At 40.4% G+C, this 26,172-nt stretch overlaps 1 protein-coding gene across 1 annotated transcript in view; it reads left to right on the top strand.

The window, feature by feature from the left end:
- Window positions 1-25,972, top strand: part of LOC125265639 (sialoadhesin-like) — an 86,259-nt gene extending 60,287 nt beyond the window's left edge. Inside the window, exons 12-13 of the mRNA XM_048186002.1 lie at window positions 18,007-18,117; window positions 22,540-25,972. Coding sequence (XP_048041959.1) covers window positions 18,007-18,117; window positions 22,540-22,598 — 170 coding nt within the window. The 3' untranslated portion in view covers window positions 22,599-25,972. The remainder of the gene's footprint in view (window positions 1-18,006; window positions 18,118-22,539) is intronic.
- Window positions 25,973-26,172: the final 200 nt, after the last annotated feature.

Genomic DNA, 26,172 nt, shown 5'->3' with positions numbered 1-26,172 from the left:
CATCTGAATTATCCTCGTTGCTTTCTCTTTTCCCATTCGGCTATTCGGCGCACTCGTTTAATGCAAATTTGAATCAAGTGCATCTGAACTATTTTGTTTTTGTTTTACCCCCTCTGCTCATTTCAGTTCTAGTTTAACTAGTTCATTCTGACTGTCATTGTAGGCTCATTTTCTTTTGTCATACACACTTAATTATTTAAATTCTATTTAAACAAGATTTAAATTGAGATTTAAATTTACAATTAAGTCGTGTTTACCTGACTGTTTGTGCTAAGGCCCTTTAGCGCCCTGTGGTGAGCTGACGGTTGCTCCAGTGAGTTCCAGTGAGTGGAACTGCCTAGCCTAGCGGGTCTTACACTAACCGTGTGTGAATCGGGGACATTCTGACCTCGTATCACGGGCAACACGCAAGGACAATCAGCGAGTTGTGTATCAGGTACAGGGAGGCAACGAGACCCGGGGTGACAACAAACGGCAATTTTGTTTAATTTCCCTGCTCAGGCTTCTGCACGACAGAACCGCCCGTTTGGAGTAACTGCCCGTAAAGGGGACAGACTCTGAGTTCAGGGAAAACTCAATTTTGACTGGTCACTCGGGCCGTTGGCGCAAATACCTTACCGAATTGCGCAATTGTGCTGATGTTCCCTGTTTGAGAGGTTGCACCGTGTTACAAAGGGGACAGGTGACCACGGACACCGCAGTGGAGTGTTTGAACATCGAGGAAAGGTTGCCTGCCATTGAGTTCTTGTCTGAGCACCCACAATTCACCCAGGCCTAAATTAGTGACATACAGTCACTTCACCTAATTGAAAGCCACAGAATATTACATATTCTTTGATTATTCAGGTGCGGGCCAACCCTTATACTCTTGAGCCATACCATCCCTCTAGGTTTTATGACACAACAGTGCACTCGCCTGGCCCCGTCATAAACCCAGCTGTGATAGGAAGTTTAAGTTCACTTCTCCCCTCTAGCCCTTCTGTTTGATTTTATTGTTTTATCCTCTCTATTTGTTTACCAGTCTATTTCATTTAACTGCATCCATCCTGTTCTGTTCTGTTCTGTTTTGCTTTTCCACTGTGTTTGTTTCTTTCAGTTCATGTAAAAGCAGAGCCTGTGAGAGCCATCACGGAAAACTGAGTAATAGATAGACGACCGAGCAGCGAGAGTCATCAAAGGACTCTTAGGGCTACCGCCTGTCAAATTCTTTGTTTAAATCCGGCACTCACTCACACAAATTGACCCGCGTGGTCCTTTTGGCTATTGACAATTAAGTGTCTAGCCTACATTCCACTAACTGTCTGCACAAGTTAACTGGAACCAAACCAAAGAATTATATAATCATGCATTATTATAAGTCGTTAGTTCTGCGCGTGCTTGCATTGGTTCTGTTTGTGCTGTCTTTCTCTCGCCAACAGCAAGCTAACATGTTCAGAGCCGCCAGTCCCAGCACCCACGGGGACCGACTCAAGACCTGGTTGGGCTCCCTGACCAGCACGATCCTGCCCAATGACGCTGTGGATCCCCAGCACCTAAGCCACGAGCAGCTGGACGACAACCTGAATCGACTAATGGCCCACGATCCAACGCCGAGCTACAAAGAATGGGCGAAAGTCATCCGAGCCATCGCCCACCACCTCAAGCTCCAGGCGGAGGATGCCCGGAGGAATCAGGCCCAGATTCATCGTCACCACGATCAGCGACTCGTTGAGACCCAGGACCAGCGTTGGACAGCGGACGAATCCAAACCCGAGCTGCAGGAGGAGCTGCAAAGACTTCAAAAAGCCCTTGCAGAGCTCCACCTGGAGGTGGAGCGTAGAAAACTGACTGGAAAACTCCAACACAGCGAAGCTCCCCTAGCCAAAGCAGAGACTAAGCGGAAAGACAGACACACTAAAGCCCTGACCTGTGAAAATCATCTCAAACAGGCCCAGAAAGGAGCTATGGCTCTGAAACGACAAAGAGACTATGTGAATGAACTTGACACTGGTTACAGAGTACTGAAAGGTGGCATGGGAGGGGAAACACACATCACAGAGTTTCCCCTAACCAGTCAAGAAGCCCTAATTCCAAATGGGGTTAAAAGTCCACTGCCCAAAACGTCCAGCGGCCAGGAAACTCTGCCAGCAGCTGTCACGTCCAACTGCCAGCACCTGCGACAGGCTCTGATCCAAAAGCTTCCTGACCCTGCATCAGATCAAGGGCTCCCTGCTGCCATGGACCTAAAACGGGGCAGACTGAAAAACCCATACACTTGCTACAGCCGACTGCAAACGGCCTACTTCAGAGCACGTGGTCAGCCAGCAATGGAGGAAGATTTCATCTTCAAAACTCTGTTTCTCCGAGAACTGCACCCTGCGGTGAGTGATCATCTGGCAGCCTTGGCCTGCTCATGCAGTATGTCTATTCAGCAGCTGCAAAACTTGGTCGATGAAGCTCACTCCAAGCAGAACACTGCTCCTGAAAAGACTGTAGAAAATCAAACCAGTTACACAGTCTCTGATCACTGCCCAGAAACCTGTCCTTACCTTGTTGAAAGACTGAGAAATGAAGCTGAAAGCCAAAATCAGACTCTCAAGTCACAAAGATGTGAGCTGAATGTGCAGTCGCACAGTCCAAATGAGGTCCACCTTGAACACACAGCTCCCACGCACCACACCATTGGTCGAGTGAGCCTGGTACCTCCTGTGTGCGTAGCGCAAATGGACACGTTTCTCTGTTTCACCCACAAAGACCCGCTAGACTGTTTTGAGCCCTTATTGAACGCCAGACCGCTGAAAATCTGGGCTCAAGTGTGTGAACTTCTGCCTTCCCAGTCACCCAGGCTACCTGAGCCAGACGGTCAGGTCACAGAGGTCGCGGGAAATCTCCCAGCTAACCGCGGGAACCCCGTCTCAGAGCACAGTTCAAGTTCGCTACCCGGCGTACTTCAACTCACCATAGACTGTAACTCCCTCTGCTCCAAGGTCACGACAGACTCACAGCTGAATGATGTAACTACAGCAGACATTATTCTCACACCGTGGGCAGACAACTCAGCCTTCCGCCACACGCTGTTAAGTGCTCTCATTGAAGGAACACCGGACCTCCCATTTGTCAACATGCAAACACGCTTCCCATTGGACTTGCGTCTGTCAACCATGATGACTGTCAAGGACATCTGCGTTGTGAACTTCAAATGGAACAACCGGCATTTAACCCATCACTTCCTGGTCCTTCCAAACCTCCTGATGCACTCTAATGCTCATACGGACAATGCAAATGAGTTGTTGTGGGCCCCAATGACTGTACAGCTTCCTGTTGTTCCTGTCAACACTGCCAACTTCCTGTCAGGCCAGACCACCCAAGAGGTCTGCATCCTGATCCACATACAGGAAACTGTGGTACCACCTTACACCAAAGGGGGTGCTGTTTGGCTCCACACACAGGAAACTGTAGTACCACCTTACACCAAAGGGGGTGCTGTTTGGCTCAACAGGCAATGTGGTCAAACCCTAAGCCACACGCTGGGCTCCTTCACACTTTCACCTGAAGGCGTGGAACTTGGACTCACTCTAAAAGCCACACCCCTAACTGAAGTGTCACCCTATGCAGTTCACAGTTGGCTCAACAAATGCATGGTCACAGACATCAGCATTCCCAAAGCCTACCATCTAGAATGGATAGTGGACCACGGCCCCTATGACTTTAAACTCAGGTTAACAGTCATTAACTTAATACCAGCTGCCATGGTCCCAGAAGGAAGCTTAAGCAACACAAGTTTCACGGCATCCTTGAAGAGCATCTCCATCACTCCCATCAAACTGGTACCCACAGCACAGGTGCGCAGAACGGAGCTGATGGAGGACAAACACCTTGCAGTACCCACAGTCTCTGACCAGCCTGCCTGTGAAACTCAAAAAGGCGCTGCACCTCTGACAGCCAACCGGACAGCTAACACCACAACAACAGAGCCATTCCCAAGGTTTGAGCCTAAAGGCCAACAGATCCAGAAAGATGCAAGTGCCCTAAAGAATGACGCAGACTGTCAAAGACTCAGAAACGTCTTGAACAAATTCAAAGTGACATTTGACAAAGACTTTTTAGGCTGTGGTCCCACTAAACTTCACACAGTGCATAGTGCAACACACCCAAATGCTCCTCCCACCTTCATCAAACAGTACAATGGTCCTATTGCCTCACAGGAACCAGTGCAGGAAACTATTCGTTTCATGGAAGAAAAAGGTGTTAGCTGCCCATGCAACAGCACCTATTCAGTCTCCATCTGGTCCATTGTCAAACCAGACAGCAAGTGGCGACCCACCATCGACTTCAGGATGTCAAACCAGCAAGTGCCACTGCCACGACGTGCCAGAAAGCACAAGTCTGCACAGAGCGGAGATTCAGCTGCCTGCCAAAACTGCTATAACAGCACACCAGCGTTGACACTTGTGATACTGGTACCCCAACAACAGCGACCAGCCTGTCACAGATACCTCAAAGAGAATGCGTGCCAAGGAATGCCCACGGCCTACGTCAATGGACGTTTCTACACCCATAAGGGCATCCCACAGGCAAATGCAGGGGTACGATGGTTAAGAAACCAACCATGCCAACCACAGAACAGCAGGTGGGGTCCCCAGTCATGTCAGTATAGTGAAGCAGCAGCTACCCTCAAAACCCTTCACGTCTCCTCAGCTCATAACATCAGAGAACTCATGTGCACCAACTACCCGCAGCCAGCGGACTGTTCCCGCAACATTTCCCGCCTTACTGCCACTGCCACTGACAACCAAACTTGCCAACACTTCCATGCGAAATGCTTTGCACCACCACTCATACCCCTCCAACCTCCCGTTCACGGCATCTGGTCCCACGGCGGCCCCTGGCCACAAACAACTACATGAAACCAACCACATGCTGCGTGTGGGAGTGAACTTTCTAAAATATGTCCCTGATGCCCTCACAGCGCCAAAGCTTATACTGCCACAGGGCCAAAAGGGGGGTGAACGGATATACACCCACAACACACCATGTGCCAAACACCATGGCACCAGAACTGTTTATGAGACTTTGAAACAAGTGGTGTACTGGCCCAGCATGCAGAAAGATGTGGCAGAGTATGTCAGAGAATGTCAGGTTTGCTGTCAAGTCCAAACTGCAAACGCAAGTCACAGAGCTCCACTGCAAAACCGAGGAGTCACGTTTCCACGGTCAGTCGACCAGAAAGACTGGACTGTAAAACCTCCTCTGATGCTCATGGCCATCACAGACACCATACAGGAGTCAACTCAGGTGTTCCCCACAGAACTACTGATGACACGGCAGGTGCCACTGCCGCTGCACCTGTACCAACCAGGAGGCTCGGGTCTCATCCCAGCCTACCCCACTCATCAGCATCGCAACAAGCTCCACCTACAGCTGAGAGAACCACTCGCAACACAGAGCCAAACTCTGCAAATCACCTGCAAATCCCGGAAAGGTATTGTGATGGTCCTCTGTAATCACAGCTTCCTGCTGATCCAAACGGCGAACTCAATGAAGCAACTGTTTACAGCCTTCCCAAATGACTTTGCCCAAAAGCAGCTGGTCATAGCTCTGATGACAGACCTGCTGCGAGAAGTTAGCTTCTCTATGGACAGAGTGGCTATGAATAGGATCCCTCAGTATCCTACACAAAGTGTGCTGGACTTTGCTACTGGCAGACCCACCAAGACTGTTCCAGCCCACCTCACTGACTCCCTGGGTGCTGCCATCCTACTGCACGTCGACCCTGAGCAGAATGAGTTGGCTGTCCTTCTCAATCTACCCAGCGGTGAACGAGATAACATCTCCAGACCCAAAGACAAGGTCAATATCAGGTGGTGGCAATGTAACACCCATGCCAAGAAACACACCTCAGATGTGGTAGCCCACCACAACAGCAACCCACGGCTGTGCCTGGCTCCCCACTTTAGCAGGTGTAGTTTCACCAAAGACTTTCAGTACTTCTGCCCAAACCAGCTCTTCCTCAGAAACCACACTGAAGGAATGGGCCGGTTGCAGCCCATGACCAGCGACACACGCTGCCCGGCCAAACCTCACACCCCAGTCATCGGAACACAAGCCGAGATGGTGGGTGATCAACTGCTCATCCACACCCCCACTCATGCTGCCACCCTAACCTACAATCAGCACAGCACCGCCACTCGTGTCAGCCTGCCCAATCCAAGTAAGAGGATCCAGGTACCCCTGGGTTCCATCCTTCATCGCAGCCATCTGGCAGCGTACTGTCTCTCAAGCAAAGAGGACCAGTCAGAACTGGAAATCCCATCCTCCTCCAGGAATCACCATAACGCCTTAGATCCAGGACTGGAACTGAGGATTGACAAAAGGGGGTCCCAGCTAAGTGACAGTACTCCCATCGATGCAACCCTCCAAGCACTCTCACGACTGCCTGTCCTGACCAGCTCACCTAGAGCCCGAGCTTGGACTGCTGCCAACACAGTCCGTTGCCTCCCCATGGCAATCAAGTACGCACTCGCCCTGGGCCTGGCCTTCATCCTATCCAAAGCGACCAAAGGGATGCAAGAGTCCACAGACAAGTGCCCATCCGCCCTTCCTCAAGGACCAGTAGGAACCACCTGCTGTGTGACCATCTGGATCCATGTGCCATCAAACTTGGTTAACGTCCAACGAAGTCCACACAGGAACTTCGTTGGCCGAAAGGGGGACTGTAACGCCTGGATGGATCCGTTCAGAGTCAATAAACTTTGGAGTTTTCAGAACGCTTTTAACCTGGTGAACTTTGTTTATAAATCACTAAATCGGCGCCGGACGGCTGTGACTTTCGGCAGGTTTGTGGGCCTGCGATGGTAAACAGAAAAGTCCAACTTCCTCACTTTGGTGACTTCAAAAGGAGCACCCCCCCCCAGAGACTGACCAGATCCACATTCCAACACCCCACACACACAGGGACACACAAAAACACACACACAGACACATATAGAAACACACAATCATACATTTTTGACTGTATGTGTAAAATACAACTACGCTGACGTATACCCATCCTGTATTTTGAAGCGTATGCATGTTTCCTAGTGTTTAAAGGAGTGTATTTGTGCTAGTGTGCATGGTAATAGTGGAATTCTGTCTGTAAACCATAACTTCTTCCCTATGCCTTTCCGACCTATCGAGTTTGATCTCGTTTTAAAGCTCCGGACTTGAGCTATTCATTGAGACATGTCACAAAACGGACAAATGCATTTTTCTATGTGTTTAATGATCCTGTGAAGAACGTACTCCATCTCGAAATCCGATCGGATAATCATCAAGTATGCAAATTCAGCTAGGAGACCAAACAAAGCAACTTTGCCCGCCAAATAGTGCTGCGCATCTATTGGTCGCTACAATTCAGGAGGTGTGTTAGCTTGGGTTTCCATAAAGACAACGACACACACCTCTTCACTCTCTCTTCTTCTTCTCCTTTGTCTCCCGACTGACTCACGAGCACCTCGTGCACGGACGCCTCAGGTGACCGCGCTTCCCAACCACGCGCGCAGTTCGGGAGGACCACTTCCTTAGACTTTCTCTCTCTTCGGCTAAGTTACTTAAGCTTAAACCTCTTTTGAAAACCCCGCCGGAGAAACCCTCTCTGAAAGGACCAACCCAGCCAGGCGCATTGAAACTGCTACACACGGACTTGAACCAATAAGCAAGTATTATCATTTATCTGAATTTGTCTAAACTGATTTCTGTGCTGGCTCTCTCTCAAAAAGGTTTAACAAAGAATTTGCCATCCTTTGATCATCTTTCTTTCCATGTCTTTTCTTCATTTTCACTCTTGTGTATATATATGTGTATACCTTCTGTATATATTTTAGACCTATAATCTCAGTCATAGCTGCATATATTAAACACTTTAATTCATGCTCGATTGTTCTGTTCGTTCTTTCAACTGAAGACCAAGTCACTTTAACGTTTTTCGATCGCTTTATGCTTTAGTTATTTTCATGGCCAGAGAATAACTCTGTTTATAATATTCTGTGAGGGACTTAGTTTGCTGGACAAACGAACAGTTTCTCTAAATAATTATTAAACCAGAACTAATCATATATGTAATTGATTATAATTCGTTGTAATTGATTCACAATATATGTTTAATTCCCCGTTGGGTCGATATATGAATCATAATTTATTCATAACCTTATGAATTATTATATTCATATTTCATCCATAAATTTAGTAATAACCGCTACATTCGTTACAAGCCTATCCATTTGGCATACTTTTAAACCAACAATTCAACAACATTTATCATGGAATTACAGTGGTAACACTACCTGTAACTGTGGTATTTTGTCAGAAATGTTGGTTAAATGTTGGTTAAGTACTCTAGATCAGCGGTGATCTAGAGTACTTTTTAATTTAAATAAGAATAGAGTTCTAACTCAGTAATAATATTTAAATTTCACCATTTAAAAACAAGTCTGTTAAAAGTTTTACAGATATTGTTTGTGTGTGTATATGTGTGTGTGTGTGTGTGTGTGTGTATATATAATATATATACACACACACACACACACACACACACACACACACACACACTGTGCACAGCACACTCAGTGCACAGCATAGTTGCTCTAAGCCACATGTAAATTCCAACCACAATTGTATATGAGCACTCTGATTTTGAGTTTCCGTCACCTCTTTCAGATGTCTCCTATTTTTATCATCTGGTTGACAATAGCAGTTCCTCATTTTTATTTTAATAAAGCAAGTTCTTCTTTTCAGAAAAAGCAAGCAATTTCTTCTTTTCAAAGTGCAGAAAAGAGCAGTAAGCTACTCACTACAACTGAATAATTATAACAAATGCATCAGCATAATGTATTCTGTTATAAAGTCAGACTTCAATCTCAATCTAATAATAGTAAATAAAAGTTGGCAACCGTCAAATATTTGTTCTTTTTATGTTGAGCTCAAAACATCCAATTAAATTAGTCACCCAATCTTGATCTTATTCAGCACAATGCAGAAGTTATTCTTCACATAACAAACTCTTAAAATCTCTGCCATAGATCAAATTTCATACTGTCTCCCAGGGATAACGAGTACAAATTACAGACATCTTTAAATAACAGAATTATACTATATCTTTGATAACTTTCATTTAATATTGTCCTATTTATTTGTTTCTCTATTAACTCTAGAAGTTATTTCATTTAAAGTATGGTCTTTAACCTATATCTAAGCTGAGACTCATAAATCAAAATCTCATAAATCTATTCAGCCAAATTATCTAAATACAGTTGCACATATCTGCGCTATCCCCCATTGTCATACATCTAATATACAGAATTTTGATATTTGACTCCTAATTCATCATGGATTTCATATACAACTGCTTTTAATATCAGCAGCCCCTTGATCTAACACAGCAGAGACAGAACAGGATCTGCTTCATAACTTCACTAAATCAAAGTGAACTTACGATTACGATAATCTGCTTATTAATAGCTCTAATGTTCTGTCTCCTGTCCAGAACGATTTTGTAGGCAATTTAAAAAAAAAATAATTTAGCAGTTTAAGTTTTAATGCCTTGCAAGGACTTCACAATTCCAATTCTTTAAAATATTTTAAATTCTTTAAAAAAAAAAAAAATTAATTCAATTGTGGAAAAAGGACTGAGAGATATCCTAAGGAATAGGAAAATAAAGAAATCTCTTCACACATATAATCATCTATTCCTCCTTCCCACGCTCAAAAATCATGTGGATAACACCAGTGACAAAAAGGGTGATCAATCCTCTTTTTGTCCTTCCCATATTTATTCAAATACGAGGGTAACCGATTTTACCAAATATGGCAAAAATCCCAGAAATTTAAGGATTAATTTCTCAACAGGCAGTAAGATGCACTTAAGCATTTATTTCTTACCTGTCTGGAGAAATCCCGGACGAGCCCCCAAAACTGTAAGATTATTTTAATCTCTGTTTATTGTCCCTAGTCATGCCTCATTCTCAGTTTGTCTTTTTCACTCATTGAATGCATAGGCCTATGGGAAAAGAGTCATGAACATGAAGCCAATCCGTTCACAAAACCTTCTCCCAATCTTACTGTACATGGCTTTTATACATGTTCAAGGGGTGGTGTAGCAACTGTCCAATGAGAATATACTGTGGTGTATGTGGTGTATATATAGAAAAACAAGTCTAAATATGGTCAACTTCTGGTCAAGTAACCATTCTTCCCAGAGCACATTATGGCTCTCTTTCATAGCCTTGGCTGCTTTCCAAGAAAAACACACACATATACATATTGTACATTAAAAACAGATGTGTGATGAAACAATAACAACTCTTCTCCGTTCTACCTTTGCAGGGTAGTAGGAATAGGAGTTTTCTAAGAGTAGGAGACTTTTATAAAGAAGCTAAAAGCAACTTTTAGTAAAGTGTAAGATGGATTCTTAAGTGCTGACTTAAGTGTTGTAAACTAAGGACTGCAATGATGTCAACTCAAAATGGCCACCCTTAACCTCTGAATCAGGCAATAGCGAGTTTGCAAGAGTGAAGTCACAGCAGGACAGCACCAATAATTCCATGTTATTATAAAAAAAAAATCATTGAAAAAGACACTGAAACGTTTTAATATTTAAATTTATTTTTAAAAATTGCTTTGCATTGTGCAAAATTATCACAAATTGATGGTGTATTGATGGTGTGGAATCTTTTTCTATTGATATATGTCTCATTTACAGTTAGAGCATTTACAGTTAGAGCAATGATGTGTCATGTGTCATGGCTCCAACAACTCCACTATCAACATAAAAGTGGCTTTCTTTTGCTGCATGGTTTGATTGTCAGTTGGAAAGTCAATGAACTGCCATAGAGTAGCGGCCAAATGTGATGTCCAGCCATATGAAAACTGACATCTTCAACCTTAATTCAAATATTTTTAAAAATGTGTTAAAAGATGTAAGCATATCGTGTAGCTGTGTTTGGAGTCAATTGTTTCATGTGTGATAATGAAATAATATTTCAAATATTTTTAGCCAGGCTGTCATACAAAGAAATAATGAACACATGCAAAAACAAGAGAGAACCAATTAAATATCAAAAACTGATTATGTTGTAGTCAATGTCATATTTGAAAACATTTAAATAATATATTTAAAAAAATATTTTCCTCATATATTGATGGTTTAAGCAAAATTGTTTGCGATTAACAAGAAACTCTTGTTTGTATTGTGTACTGTTTGTTAATTTTTTTGTGCTTCCTTGTCATTCGTTCATCAACTGCGCTTTATTTTATGTTAAGCATTTTGTTGCGCGTCAACTGTGGAGCAGGGTGGTTAGTATTGGAGTGTGAGTTTTGGAGGCGGCGCAATGAAGAGAGTGGGTTTGTTTGGGTTGATTTCAAATATCAACAGTGTTCAACAACGAATTTGAGAAATCACATACAGCACCTTTAAATGTAGGCTATTAAAATGCATTAAAAATTAATTATTTTTTAAGTAGGCCTAATATTTATTAAATTTATTACATTCATTTAAAGTTATTATATTTCTTATTAGGTCATAGTTACAAAAATAATTGACAATCAAGTTTATATCATTTTATCAACTCCATCCGTCATCATATAACTCCAATACATCATATCTTCATTGGAAAGCGTGTGTCTTGTTACTCTTAATTAGGTTAAGAGACCTCTCCAGCTCTCTTAAATAATTTAGGAGCTAAGACCTAGTCTTGACACTTAGGAACCTTTATGAATCACACTTATTCTTAAGTCTAAGAATAAGAGTAAAATTACGTCATTCTTAGAATTTTGACACACTTAAGACTAAAATTTTACTCTGAGCGACTTTATACATGCGGGCCCAGGAGAGAGGAAACAGGGAGAAACAGGGAAAGAAAAGTTAGGCTGATAAGATTATCGTACACATGGTGTCCCACCAGGAGAGGAAGGAAGGCTTGGAGAGCTTGATATACCACCATCATTTCCAGACGGTTGATACGAAGCTTGATTTCTGGGCCATTCCAAGTGCCAAAGGCCAGACTGTTGTCGCACAGAGCTCCCCAACCCATCTTGGAGGCATCTGTGAAGACGACCATCCTCTTGTTCATCGTCCTAAGTGCCACGCCCTGCTCAAACCAGCAGGGATTCGTCCAAGGAGCCAGGGTTGCGACGCACACCTGCCTCACCTTGAGCAAGCAACGACCAGGTCACCAGGCTTGGGACGGGATGAAAAGAAGCCCCGGGCATAAAGGTTTTCATGAGCTGCTGAATGGCTAGATATCGTTCTGGAGTGACCACGGCCCTCATGTGCGTCAAGTCTAAAATTATCCCCAGGAACGAGACACGTTGGCTGGGAGATAACGAGCTCTTTGGAAAATTGATCCTGAGCCCCAAGCACTCCAAGTGGTTTGTCAAAGTGCGGGGAGCTAGAGATAGCCCGAACGGAAGGACCATGTATTGATATGCCACCCCTTCGAAGGCAAATCTCAAGAATTGTCTGTGATGGGGGACTATCTGGATGTGAAAATAAGCGTCTTTCTGATCCAGGGTAAAGAACCAGTCTCCCAGGGCTTATTTGCAGGAAGATCTGCTTCAAAGTGATCATTCTGAATGAGCACTTTATCAGGGCCCTGTTCAGATGTCTGAGATCGAGAATGGGTCTGAGACCGCCATCCTTTTTGGGAACAAGGAAGTACCTGCTGTAGAAACCTGACTCGCTCAGTGCTGGGGGAACCACCTCTATGGCTCCTTTCACCAGCATAATGTTTACCTCGGAATGCAGGACGTGCGCAGGTTTAGACACCGTTGAATAACGGGGCCCATTGAGCGAATTGGAGTACATAACCTTGTTTTACTATGTTCAGCACCCAAGCTGACACTCCGGGGATGGTCTGCGTGGCGAGGGGCTGGATTGGTTCTAGCACTGAGTCACCGTGATGGACTGTGGTGCACACATGGGGTGGAAGAGGAATTTTGCGCTCTTTTTTTGAGTATGTTTGTGTTTTATCTTGTCCGCTACCACAGCGGTTATACACTTGGGCTAGAACGGGCCCTTTGCGTGCAATAAACACATTTTCCCAGCACCTGGAATTGAACGGGGCAACTGGGAACACATACGAGGCTGTCTGGGTCAGTAAACGCAGCTTGCGGGGTGGGGCCAGCAAGTGAAGCGCTCAGTGATTTGGCATTTAATAACAAACACCAGAGAAACCTGCTTTCTCTGAATGAATATATTCCATGATTCTCACCTGAGTCAGGGGAGAGCGTTATGTCATATTCAGCTGAGCGCTGTCAGCATTGAACTTGTTCTAGCACTCTTGTAGTGAGAGCACACTCCCTCAGTGAACGCGGCTTGCGGGGGTGGGGCCGGCAAGCGAAGATAACAAAGATAACAGATGACAAACACCAGAGATATGCTCTTTCAGTGTTAATATACCATGAGTCTCACCTGAGTCAGGGGAGAGCGTCATGTCATATTCAGCTGAGCGCTGTCAGCATTGAGCTCGCTCTCGCGCCTTTCTCAATGAACGTGGCTTGTGGGGTGCAACAAACACCAGAAAATGTGCTCTTTTTGGGTGAATATGTATACCAAGAGTCTCGCCTGAGTCAGGGAAGAACGTCATTTCATATTCAGCTGAGCACAGTAGTGAAAACGAGCGCAATGAGCGCGGCTTCTGCTAGGGACTTTCCCAGACATTGCATGCACTCACTGTGCCCGTGACATTTGCATTTTAAAAAATTATCTCATATTTATAACAACTGCGTTGCATAAGGATACACCGTAATGCACACGCTCGACGCTGCAGGCGGCTCGGGAGCGAAGCGCTGACCAGGCTGCTTGAGAGTGGCGTGGGAACAGAGATGTTTGAGAGCGGCGAACTGATCTGGCAGTTGTGAAGTGGCGAGTTGATCAGCGGTGAATTCCAGCTGCTTGCAGATGAAGGCGGCTTCAAGTCTCGTAGGATCAAGTGAAGAGATGATATCTGGGTCGCTGAAGGAGAATTAATCAATTTGCCATGGTGAGACGGCCGCTTGTATAGCCTAATACCCCGCCCCTTTTGGCGGGCTCGCTCACCATTGGCTCACACGGCTCTGGCGTGCCGTCTTTGGTTCGTTTACTGCAGAGCCATAGAGAGAGAGTTGCGACAACGGAAGTTAAAAACGCTTGATCGTCACGTGATTCGCGTAGACTTCAGATAGTTCCAGGAAGTGCTTCGGCAGCAATTCAAAATGATAGGGTTAGAGAGACAGAACCGTGATTTTTGGTCATTTGTAGGCAATAAATGCATCGTTTTACAATATTTATGTAATACACCGACATGTGAATGTAATATGTGTTTGTAGTTACAAAAATTTTGTTTTTAAAACATAAAAACCTGCTAATATTTGAGGATTAGTGTTTTCACCCAGCGTTGCCTGCCTTGTTAACATATTTCTGGCTAACGTTACCTTGGTTAAAGATCGTGTTGCAGTTGTTTTTAAGTATTTTTATATTTTTAAAATTGTATGTTAGTTAAGGGCAATCATGTCATATTCACTATGGTTTCACAGGGACATGAGACCTGCAGGTGACAGGTGATTGCCTTAAAAAAAAAAAAACACTGCAAACAAGTGAAATGTAAAATTTAATTAAGCGAAATTTACTTAATTTTAATGTTTACCATTCTTATGCATTTATTACTATATTTAAATCCATACACAATATATTCAATTCTAAAACAAAACATGATTATACACACACATTGATTCAATACAATGGATTTATAAATTTCTAATAAACTGCATGTCAAGCATTTTGTCTGTCCTTTCCTACATGTTCTTGTAGTCTCTGCTATGGTTTGCAGTGCTGCATGAGGAAGATCCAGTTGTTCAGAGAAAGCAGTATGAATGCATCGTTTACTGACACGGAAAGGAGAAAATATGTTCTAGTCAGCAAGAGTGATCTAAATAGAACTAAAGTTTGTGTGCTAAGTTGTGTGTTAATCATATATAGGTGTATCTGCCCTTCACTGGGAACTTTTATGTTTATTAAAGGTTTATTAAAAATAAGGAGCAAGGAAAAGCTTGCAAAATCCAAGGAGCAGAGACTGGCGGTGAGGGTAAAGCATCATTGCATGGAGTCTTCAGGATATGAATCCCCTTCGTGCTTGTATTGAAAGCAAGATAAAAGGAGACAAAAACGGGAGAAATTAAATACAGAAATAGTATATAATATACAGTTTTGGTATTTAGTATGATTTCCCATTTAGCCTAGTATGATTTTTTTTTTTTTTAAGCATTGTTTTTTTTAATCTCACTTATAAACTTCCCTCTCCCCATCAATACAAAAATCAGCTGAACTGACACATAATAGACAGTCAACAGAATCATAATGTATACATTCTCAAATATAAATTCTAAAATAAGGATTTTTTTTCTTTATTCCCAGGTTAAAAACAATACTGTAGTAATTTATAGTAAATACTATAGTGTTTTTGAACCATACTATAGTAAAGTACTTGAATTAGTTTGTTGTGGTAATTCTATAGTTGCTGTAATAATATAACAACTATAGTAATATAAACAAATTACTTAATAGCCTACTGTACTAAGTTTTTAACTATAGGGTATATTATACTACACTATACACTAGAGTTTAGTATAGTAAAAACTAAAGTATACTACAGTATTTATTATAGTTTATCAGTTCACTATGCAGTATGCTATAGCATTCATTAACAAAGTGTTGCAAATACTATAATATATACATTATACTACAATTTGCTACAGTATATGGTTCAAAAACACTATACTATATATTTACTATATATTTACTGTAGTATTTCAACTGGGTTGTACATTTAATAAGGATATTCTCATTTTACCCACCACAAGCCCCAAAGTTATATTTAACCCCGATTAGAAGCCTTTTTCTCTAATTACAAAACTTCATTAATAGTTTTTACAATAAATAAACTGTTTTAATCTATTATCTAATCTACTATCTGATAACATCCCCTGAAACAATAAAAAAAAAAAAAAAAAAATTTAGTGAGCAATGAGCTAGCATGCTTTAATACACAAGTTAATTTGATTCAGATGTAGGCTACTGATAATATGAAATCTTATAATTTAAACGGCTTACCTTTTAAAAGTACCTGTACATCACAAACGGTTTGTTCTGCTGTAATTCTACGGCGCGGCTGCTACTTCCGGGAAATATTGAGAGGCTGCACGAGCCGCCATTGCTGTAAAAAAACGATCCATTGGAGTCAATGGAGTTGTCGCAACTCTCTCTATATGGCTCTGGTTTACTGTAACTCCACGAACCAATGGTCATGCAGTTACACTGTGATTGAAAAAAGGCTTCAGAAATCGGAGAAAAAGGAGTTTTCCCCATATGCATCTTGTCATCTGTATAAGACGTACGACACAGTACGAGTGTAGTATCAAAAGGGAACTCATATTAATATATACTATATAATTTACTCACCTTCATGTCAAACATGTAGCAAATCGATATGTAAAGTCTTTTTATTTTGTTTTAGAAATGTTGAAAAGTTTGCATCACCATGACAAACTGTTTTTCATTGTAATTCTTTTAGATATAGTCCCCCTAGTTTTATGTAATTCTGAGCGATAGGCCTATTGGAAGTCATCATAAGATGCTGAATCACACATGAATCACACATTCACTACACACTCCTGGAGCAGCACAGACTATTGTGAACACCTCGAGGTGCAGGCAAATTTGATTCTGATTTTCTGCAACAGTTTATCAAAAGTTAATATAAGTTAATATAAGTGACTTATATTTTAGAAAAAAAAAATTGTCTTTTTCACCAACGGAAATAGTTCTAAACAAAACAAGAGCAGAGGTCAGCAACACACCATGGTGTTTCGTTTCTGAATAAATCTACAATTTTGAACGAATCATTTGAGAAAGTGATTCAATGACACTATCATAAACATAGACATAATAAATTATTTTCATTTTCATTATTGTTCATAAAGACCGTCATGTGCTTTGTTTGTAAATGAATTAGCGTTTTGAACGAATCGTCTGAAAGATTGACTAATGACTCACCGTTATTTGCTGCCACCTACTGCCGTTGTTAGTTTAATTTTAAAAGTATCTTTCATTTTTCACTATTCAAAATTGTATTTATTTTAAAACGTTAAACTCATAGCATTATTTATATTGTGATATCTTGTTTGCTTATATTAATACACTAGATTATAATGATTGTTTATATAACTTTATTAAATAGTTTATTATATGAATACATTATAACAATTTAAAGCGGAACTCAGTAAGATTTGCGAAGCTCCCCCTAGTTTCCTTCAGTGAATCACACTGTCGTAAATACTCCAAGCGCAGCTCTGGACTACAACGACTACAACGCTCACCAGCGCAGTAGTTTTGCAAATACAGTACAAGAAAGAGGAGGTGGGTAATTTGCAAATACAGTACACTCGATGGAGGTGGGTAATTTTCGAAATTGTCTTATAAAGTCATAATATATACATTGTTTTTGAATTACTGTAAAGCATTTTGTCACTCTCGCGTGAACGTGAACATGAGGCGAGATTGTATCGGGTCGATGCAGCTCAACTTGCAAGTGCTGTATTCTGGCGTAGACGTGCCAGAGGAGGTTAGTGCACGCCTCAAACACACCACTAAAAGTCAATTAACCATCGTAAGGACTTAGAAAACTATTTATGAAGGTAAAAAAAGTTACTTAGTTCTGCTTTAAGATGAATATGTAAAGTGTGCTTTACAAAAAGGAAAAGACAATGAAGTACAATGACTGAATACTGTCAATAATATAGTAAATAAAATCAAAATTAAAACAATACAGGTTTTATAAGACTTCTGGAAATATATTACTTTAGACCATGAATCTGTGATGCTTCTTTTATTCCCTTTGTAATGAAATTTGAAATGTCCTGGAAAATGATCTCTGAAACAGAGTGGGAACCCTGATAGATAATTGGAAAAATGTATCTGTGTTTACAGTTAAAGTGAAATATCCTTCTGTTTTTCAGTGTCACGTTCTGGTCAGATTTCTGTCTTCAGCATCCTCAGTTTTCTTCTGGCAGCTTGTCCATATCTGGTAGCAACAGTCGTGCTGCTTTACAAATGTTACAGAGCAAGAGGTAAAAATTCTGTCTGTTTCTCTCTCTCTCTCTCTCTCTCAATTTCAGTTTCAATTTCAAATGAGCTTTATTACCATGACTGTGTATTAAAATGTTGCCAAAGCATTAACATATTATATATAATTAAAAAAAAAAATGTTGCATGTAGCATAGTAAATAAATAAACAAAATCTATTTAAATAAATTAATAAATATAGTGGGTCTCTCTATTGAGTTAACTGTCTCTAACATTGTTGAATGGCTAACACATATTTTGCAGTTAGTGCAGCTGTGCTGTCATCTTCTCCAAGTATGAAGGGCATTTTCTCAGTATCACTAAGTTCAATGAATGATGGAACCAGTGCTTCATATCTGGGGAGAAATGTTTCTCTTACATCGTGATATTTAATACAGATGAGTAGAAAGTGTTTCTCATCCTCTATTTGCTGTAGATCACAGTGTCTACAGATCCTCTGCTCTCTCTCTGTCCATGTGTGTTTACATCTTCCTCGCTCTATTTCTAGATCATGGTCACTTAATCTGTATTTGTAGAGGATTTGTCTTTCTTTAAATGTTTAATTAAGAGATAATTTGCCAATTTAGTGGTTCTATTTAGGGTCGAGTAACATGGAGTTTATTTTGGAGGTCAAATGTGTTTTTAGTGATTCATCATGAATGTCTTTATGGGTTTTGTCAATTTCTTTAATAATAGTTTTGGGGTTGTAGCTGTAGTCAATTGGGAATTGAGTTTCATGGAATAGTTGAAGAGCGAGTGTGTTTAGAGGATGAGGTTCTGATGAGGTTTCATTGGCAAGGAGGGCTTATATGGACTGATGGAGGTGATGCCAGAACTGAACACATCTCTTATGACTTCATAGCATAAAAAGCCCTCTAAGTCTTTTCACTCAGTGTTTTGACAACCAGACCAAAGCTTCCCGAAGCGCTGATGTCAATGCCCAGTAACTGTAGCTAGTGCTGTGCTGTAGGACTGTCCATTATAAGTCAACTGGTGTTTGTTTCCCTGAGATCCAGCCTTCTTCTGGAACACTGTGACTCTGGTTTTGTCCAGATTGACTGTTAGAGCACTTGTGAGTATTGTTCCAGTTGAAGCCCTCAGCTGTGCCGGACAGCAGGACCAGATCATCTGCATACAGCTGACCTCTGACCTCTGTGTGGTGTAGAGGCTAGGGACATTACAGCGCTCCAGCACTGATCCCATTTCATTTAGAGTATATAGATGTTAAATCGGACTCAGACTGCAGCTCTGTCTCACTCCAAATCACTCACTTGTCCAAATAATTTCTTTAATTAAAAAATTTTAATATGTTCTATAATTTCAGACATTGTTATACTTTTCTTCAAAGGATTTTGATCATTTTTAATTGTTTTAAGTCTTCCCTTTTTTTTTTACTCTGAGGATGGTTAAGGTCAGTTGGATCAATTTTTTGATAAGAATTTCAAAGTAAGATTTCCAAATAGTGCCTTTCTGGAGTGATATCTCTTAGTTTTTTTTTATATAGGGTCCAGAAAGTGTTTTGATGTACTGATTCATCAATTTCATGGTTTTTAAATATTTTTTCAGTTTTTTTTCACAAATGAGACTTGTAATTTTTCAGACAGTCTGAATAAGTAAGCTGAATGTTTGACTGGATGGATCTTTGTGCTTTTTGTTAGAAAGTCTCTTTAGTTTGTTTCTGAGTCCTGCACATTCATTATCAACCCATAACTTTACATTTGCTTTGCCATTTAATATTAGAGTCACCAATGTTTTGAATATGTAATTATTATTTTTGTTGTTGTTGTTGTTGTTGCTAAATTTATTCCATTAACATCTATGGTGAAATCAGTGGACATAAAATTATCCAGCATTCTTAATATAGTTGGACTGTTCATGTGTTCTTTGAATTATTCCATTTGAGTTTGAGTTTCAAAGGAAAAAGCTTTTCAGATTTGAGTGGAGAAGTTTTGGTCCTTTCACATGGTGGTTTCAGGTAAAGCACTGTTTGGCAGTGATCAGAAATCAGGAGTTGAAGTCTGACAGTGAATCCATTAATAAAGTTTGGATCAATATCTGTTATTGAATAATCAACCACACTGGTTCCTAATCTGGAGCAATAACTCAATCTACCTAATGTATCTCCTTGGTTTTGCCGTTAATGATGTATCGCTCTAAACCTACAGAGTTTTAACATTTGCTTTACATTCATGTTGACTGAACTGTTACAGCTGTTTCTTGTGAAACTTGATGTCATTGAGTATGTGGCCATTATCTACAATATTTACATAATCAGTTTTTACTCCCTGTACTGGCGTTTAAGTCTCTGCATATGAGGATATTTCCTCTGGACTGAAAGTGAAAGATGTCTGTCTGTAACTTTGGAAAACTTTGCTCTTTGCAATAGGGAGAGTCATTAGGTGGAATATAGACAGACAGAGGTACTGTGATATGACTGATTTAATTTCAAGCCAAATAGATTCATTTTCAAATGTTTCAAGTTGTCTTTGTGCCATGTAAGTATTCACAGCCACATTTTTTTTTAATGAAGGAACAACAATTTACAATGTAAAGTCTCATTATGACACCCCATGTCATGAAAGATAAAATGTCCATATCTGTTACACTGCTGAGTAAGTCTTGATCTGCAGTCTTGTTACCAAATGTAGAAAAGTCTAGACCCCGAATAATCTGAACTGATTTTAAATGATTTTAAATGATTTCATGGATAGATTTTTCTGTAATATGTGTGTGTGTGTGTGTGTGTATACATGGGCGTCCGAAGCAAAAAAAATGTGGGTGGGTCCTCCCTCCAATTTATATATATATATATATATATATATATATATATATATATATATATATATATATATATATATATATACATACATACATACATACATACATAGGTAGATAAATAGATAAAAATGCCAATCATTCGGTAGTTATTGATTTTTTTCAATAGAACAACGAGACACAAACCTTTACATTCAATCGCGTTTTTTGATCCCATTTATTTTCACACATTGATCACACAGTGCATACAAAGTTTAGTCCCAAAGTGCGCACAACTGGAGAGTTACACGATTACCTTTGATTTCGCTAGATAGAAAAGAAGCTGGGCCGTACGCAGGGTTTTATATTTATCGAGGTCACAAAATGTATTATGCTAGGGGGGTTCGGGGGCATGCTCCCCCGAGAAAATTTTGATTTCCTTGGTGTACATATGCATTTTAAGACGTTTTAAGGCCAACAAATTGGATAACAATAGCTTTAACCATGTCAACAAATACATAGCCTACATGCATGCACAGTTTTGAGGCAGATTTAATCGCATGTTTGGTAATTCCATGACTATTCACCATCATTATTACCTCAGAATAATGATGGCGCATGCCCGTAGTTTCTTTAGCGCTTTAGTTATCCTATAATAAAGTAATATGCAGCGCGCGCCGGCGCATTTGCGCGAGCAATTCTTGAGTTTGCGCCTCGAGCACAGTAGGCTATAGCCTAACGGCTGATTGGAGTTTTACTGACATAGCCTGACAACATCTCATCTGACCGCAGTTCACTGTTGTTCAGCTGAAGCTACCTTTTCCGCGCTCGTTTGACTTGCGCCTGGCGCTGAGGCGAAGGTGGAATGCGCGTCTGAAAAGTGTCCCGTTTGTTGTGGTCGTAAAGAGACATTTCTTTATAAACGCAGCTTTTTACTTGGCGATGTTTTAAAAAATATTTTTATTTTTGGTATTTTTTATGCTCTGTTGGTGGTTTGTGGAGTAGCATCACCTGAGGGGGATTAGACAAATGCTGAATTAGAGACGGTAAAAGTGAGTGGGTCCAATATCATTGGTCTTAAAAAGTGGGTGGGTCTTGTCCCACCCACATACAATGGTTCCGACGCCCATGTGTGTATATATATGTACATGTGTATAAATGTGTGTGAGTTATGCAGGTTATGTCATCAGTCTGGAGCAGATGATGTTCAGTAGATTTTCAGCAGCTCCAGGGTTTTGTGGTTGTTGAACTGTTGCTGCGTAGCTTGTGTTGTGATGGAGGTCCTGTGGTCGTTCTGGATTCTGCTGGAGGATGGAGGGATCTTGGTGACCGGGAGCTCCTCTTGTCATTGGAGTTTGTGCTACTTCTTGTTGTTTCCAAGGACTGTGCTTTTCAGCACTCTGGTGAAGTCTTTCAATCCTTGCATGTCGAGATGTACATGGTCATAAATATGATGAGGCTGTGTGTCTTTGTGATGGGTGAGATGAACATTAGGAATAAGTGTGCAACTTCTGGCGAGTTCCTCATTATTTCCATGAATCACGTGGACTGGGACATTAGTGTGTGACAGTAGTGAAGACAAGGTTATTTTATTTTCACATGCAGGAGCACATCTCTATTTCTCATTGTATTTCTCTGAGTGGGACATTCATGTTTTTATGTGTATTTCACAGTTCCATCTGATGAAGATCAAAGTCAGTACGCCGTAACAGAGGAAGAAACTTCAATCTGATATTAACCTCTTTAAAAAGACTCATCATACTGATAATTCTGTCAACATGTTTGAATGTTCTGTCAGCATTTATTTGTCCTTAAAAATGGTTTGAAAATATTGTAATTTGTTCTTCTTTTATGAGATTCATATTTTTACAATATATATTTGTCATAACCTTTTTGCCTGAAAGGAGAAATGTTTTTTCATGATTTTATGGAGTGCGATAGACTAGACTGAAGCCTTTATTTTTGGTTTTGCAAACTGTCAAATTACGAATGATACAACTTTTATTTTTGGTTTTAAATATGAAAATATTAAAGGGGTTATTAACTGCATTTTTTATTATTTCATGGTGTTTCCTGAGGTGAACTTATAATGTTAGATTTTTTTCTTCTTTTTTTTTTTACATCAAAAATTGTGATTATTTATTATTGTCATAATTTAAAAAAAAGGCTATTTTTCTACCCTAATTTTAGTCTGAATGATCTGTTTGAAGAGGCGTATCTGCTGTGATTGGCTGACATCTTTGCATATCAAATAAGTCTTACATGATGAACTGGTGCTGCCAGGCATTTAAGGATTGAACTCCCACTTCAAAAACTTTACCACGTTTTTACTATTAGGGCCAACAGCTGTCAAGATTAACTAATCGTGAAAAGTGTTGATTATAGCACTATTTAGGTCTACACCCGTCACATGAAAGCTTGCATCGATGAGCATTGTAGCCGATGACAGCTTGTTGATTATGTGATGGCAGTGATCATGTCATTGGAACTTGGTTTCTGCAGTCTCACAAATGCTTCTATCATTAACAGTGCAAACACATTGTAAATATGACAGTCTGTTGATCGTGTGAATTCAGTGATCTTGTCATTGCAACAAGATTTCAGCACTCTCATGAATGCTTTCACCATAACTAACAATGCAATGATGTAAATAAAGCAAGTGGTTTATTGTGCAGTCACTGATTATAATGGGAGTGTTGGCAAGTGTCCAGATAAACTTGTGTGTGATCGATGGCTTCAGTCATTATAAAGAGATCGTTCTTTGATTGCTTTCTGTATATAATTTAATCAGAATTTAAAAATGCATAAAAACTCAGTACATATCAAACGATCTGTAATAGCAGACAAAGCAATAGTGACCACATAATAAAATAGTTACGTTTGTGTGGTGCGACATTACTGATGTATTCAATATACCGTAGTAAGCACAGCATCGTCTTTTATGGCGCTTTCCCACTGTGTGGTATGACTCGGTTCGGTTCGGCACAGTTCAACTCGCTTTACTTTCAGTTTGCTTTTCCACTGCAGTTTAGTACCGCTTCAAAGTGGGTGGGATTATAGATTGATATAGTTGCACTGCCTTTACTGCCGTGGATCCTCTCCTTGGCTAATAACGAGTCTGCACCTCGTCTACTGACCACAATACAGCCATTTCTTTGTTCAAGTTGCATGCAACATTCGTTTAAAGCAAGTTGTTTAAAAAAAAAAAAAGTTTTGCAACCAAATGATACTGTGGTGGGTGTTACTGACTACTTGAATCTAGTGGGTTTGGTGGTAACGATTCTCTCTGACCAATCAGTGATCTGCAGTGTTTACACGTCACATTTAGTTTTGGTAAGGCACGTTTGGAACCTCAACCGAAGAGGTACTATTTAAGTGAGCCGTATCAAGCTGTACCTAACCATACTATGCAGTGGAGAAGCGTCATTAGTTTTAATCTTGCTGAAAATCCTGTGTTAAATTGTACCTTGTTTGTAAACAAATTGTTGGTGCTCTGAGACTTGTGGGTAAGATCCAACTGCAGCTTTTATTTAGGGATCTCCAGAGTACAATGCCAGACAAAGGGTCAAAATCCATGAAAACAGTCCACAAAAACAAGAAAACAAACTAGAGATAGTGCTCAGACTTGCAAGTAACATTACGCAAAACTTTGATGATCAAGACAAAACCAAACCGGGTATAAGACAGAAACTAATGACAAGAGTGAATACAGCTGAGTGCAATGAGTCCGGGATGTGGGTTATAGGAAATGGAGTCCATGATAGTGGCAGTAGTCTGGGGTGGAGTGCCCTCTGGTGGCTATCAAGGGCACTCCAGCAGGTGATCATGACACAAATCTGCGATAAAATGAAGTGAACAAAGGACCAAGTTCTTACTGATGCGGTCTGAAACTTAAATAAAGTTCATCCATTAAGTTCATCCACTCTTTCCTAATGTTGGGATCAGAAGGAGGGCAATGCAAAGATTGTGTTTTGGCACTGCACAGCATCTTGTTGTCTTTGGAGCCATCTTTATCATTTGGTTTCTGCGTAGACCTGCGTTTGCCTCTCTCGTTATTTACCTACTATGCATGAATCGGACGGTGGGGCTAATCAGGTGATGATGTAGAAGCAGGCGTTGATCTTCTGTGGAGGCGGTGTTTAGCCACACTATTGTCATAAAGTGGCACATTCCAGAACCTGTCGTTTTGGTAGACTGGCTTCAATATAAGTTGCTTTTAGACTAACGAGAAAGTTCTGAAAGAAACTTGAGAAAGAGTTCTGAAACTTACAGCATGTTTTTATAGCACAATGACAGAATTTTGGAATTTTGATTTCTCAGTTAATGACCCCTTTAAAAAGAGGAGTTTCCTTTGTCAGTTGCTGAATTTTATTTTAGGACAGGCCAAACTAGCCATCTATGTGAGCAGGACAAATAAGGTTGAAAGGTTGACAGGGGAAGATGTAGTGTTTATGTTCTTACATGTGGCAAGAGTATTAATTGATTTTTATTTTATAAGGAGTGAAAATGGAGTGTTGTGTTGTTGATGAATAGCTATTTTTTACTTATTTGTTGTATTTTCTTTTCTTCTTTTTTTTTCTTTTGGTGATTTCCTTGATAGCCTACTTATGTGGTAATTGGATAATCTTGGGGGTGGGATTTTATTTTATTACAATAAAATCATCAATAAAAAACGATTTTATTGTAATAAAATCGTTTTTAAAATTCAAATTCTCTTTCTTTCTTTCTTTGAGTGTCTTTCCCCCAATCAATTCACATATTCTCTCACTGCATGACAGACATGCCTTTACTGTCTTTCTTATATTATATAGGCTAAATCAATATTTTCATCAGATGATGGTCATTCATGGAAGTAATAACTGCAGTGAAAATACAATAAATAAAAAAATAACAAGACGTCAATTTAAATGTTAAATGTTTTGTGTGTGTCTATTTCACAGTTCCTGTAGTGTCTTTCCATTAAGTTGCTGTTATTGTTAATAGGAGTGAACAAGTATCTGACACATAGTCCATTCAGATGGATGTAAAATGTAAACAGTGTCTTTCTTTATTGTGCTCAAATGAATAAACATTTCTTCCAGTTAGCTTCCTATGGTGTCATTCTTTCAAGTTTACAAATATCAAGTCCATAGCTTGTAGAACCATAATCCATCTTGGCTTGCCTGCTACTCTGCAGTGTGGTCAAAAACTATATATAATTACATTAAAATGGCTCTTACAGTTCCATCTGTTGAAGATCAGTCAGTAGCTACAAAGGAATAAACTTCAATCTGATTTTAACATGTTTTGAAAGACACAAACTGTTA

This window comes from Megalobrama amblycephala, linkage group LG3 (genome assembly GCF_018812025.1).
Source record: "Megalobrama amblycephala isolate DHTTF-2021 linkage group LG3, ASM1881202v1, whole genome shotgun sequence".
Taxonomy (NCBI): domain Eukaryota; kingdom Metazoa; phylum Chordata; class Actinopteri; order Cypriniformes; family Xenocyprididae; genus Megalobrama; species Megalobrama amblycephala.
This window is presented reverse-complemented; position numbering and strand designations above follow the sequence as displayed.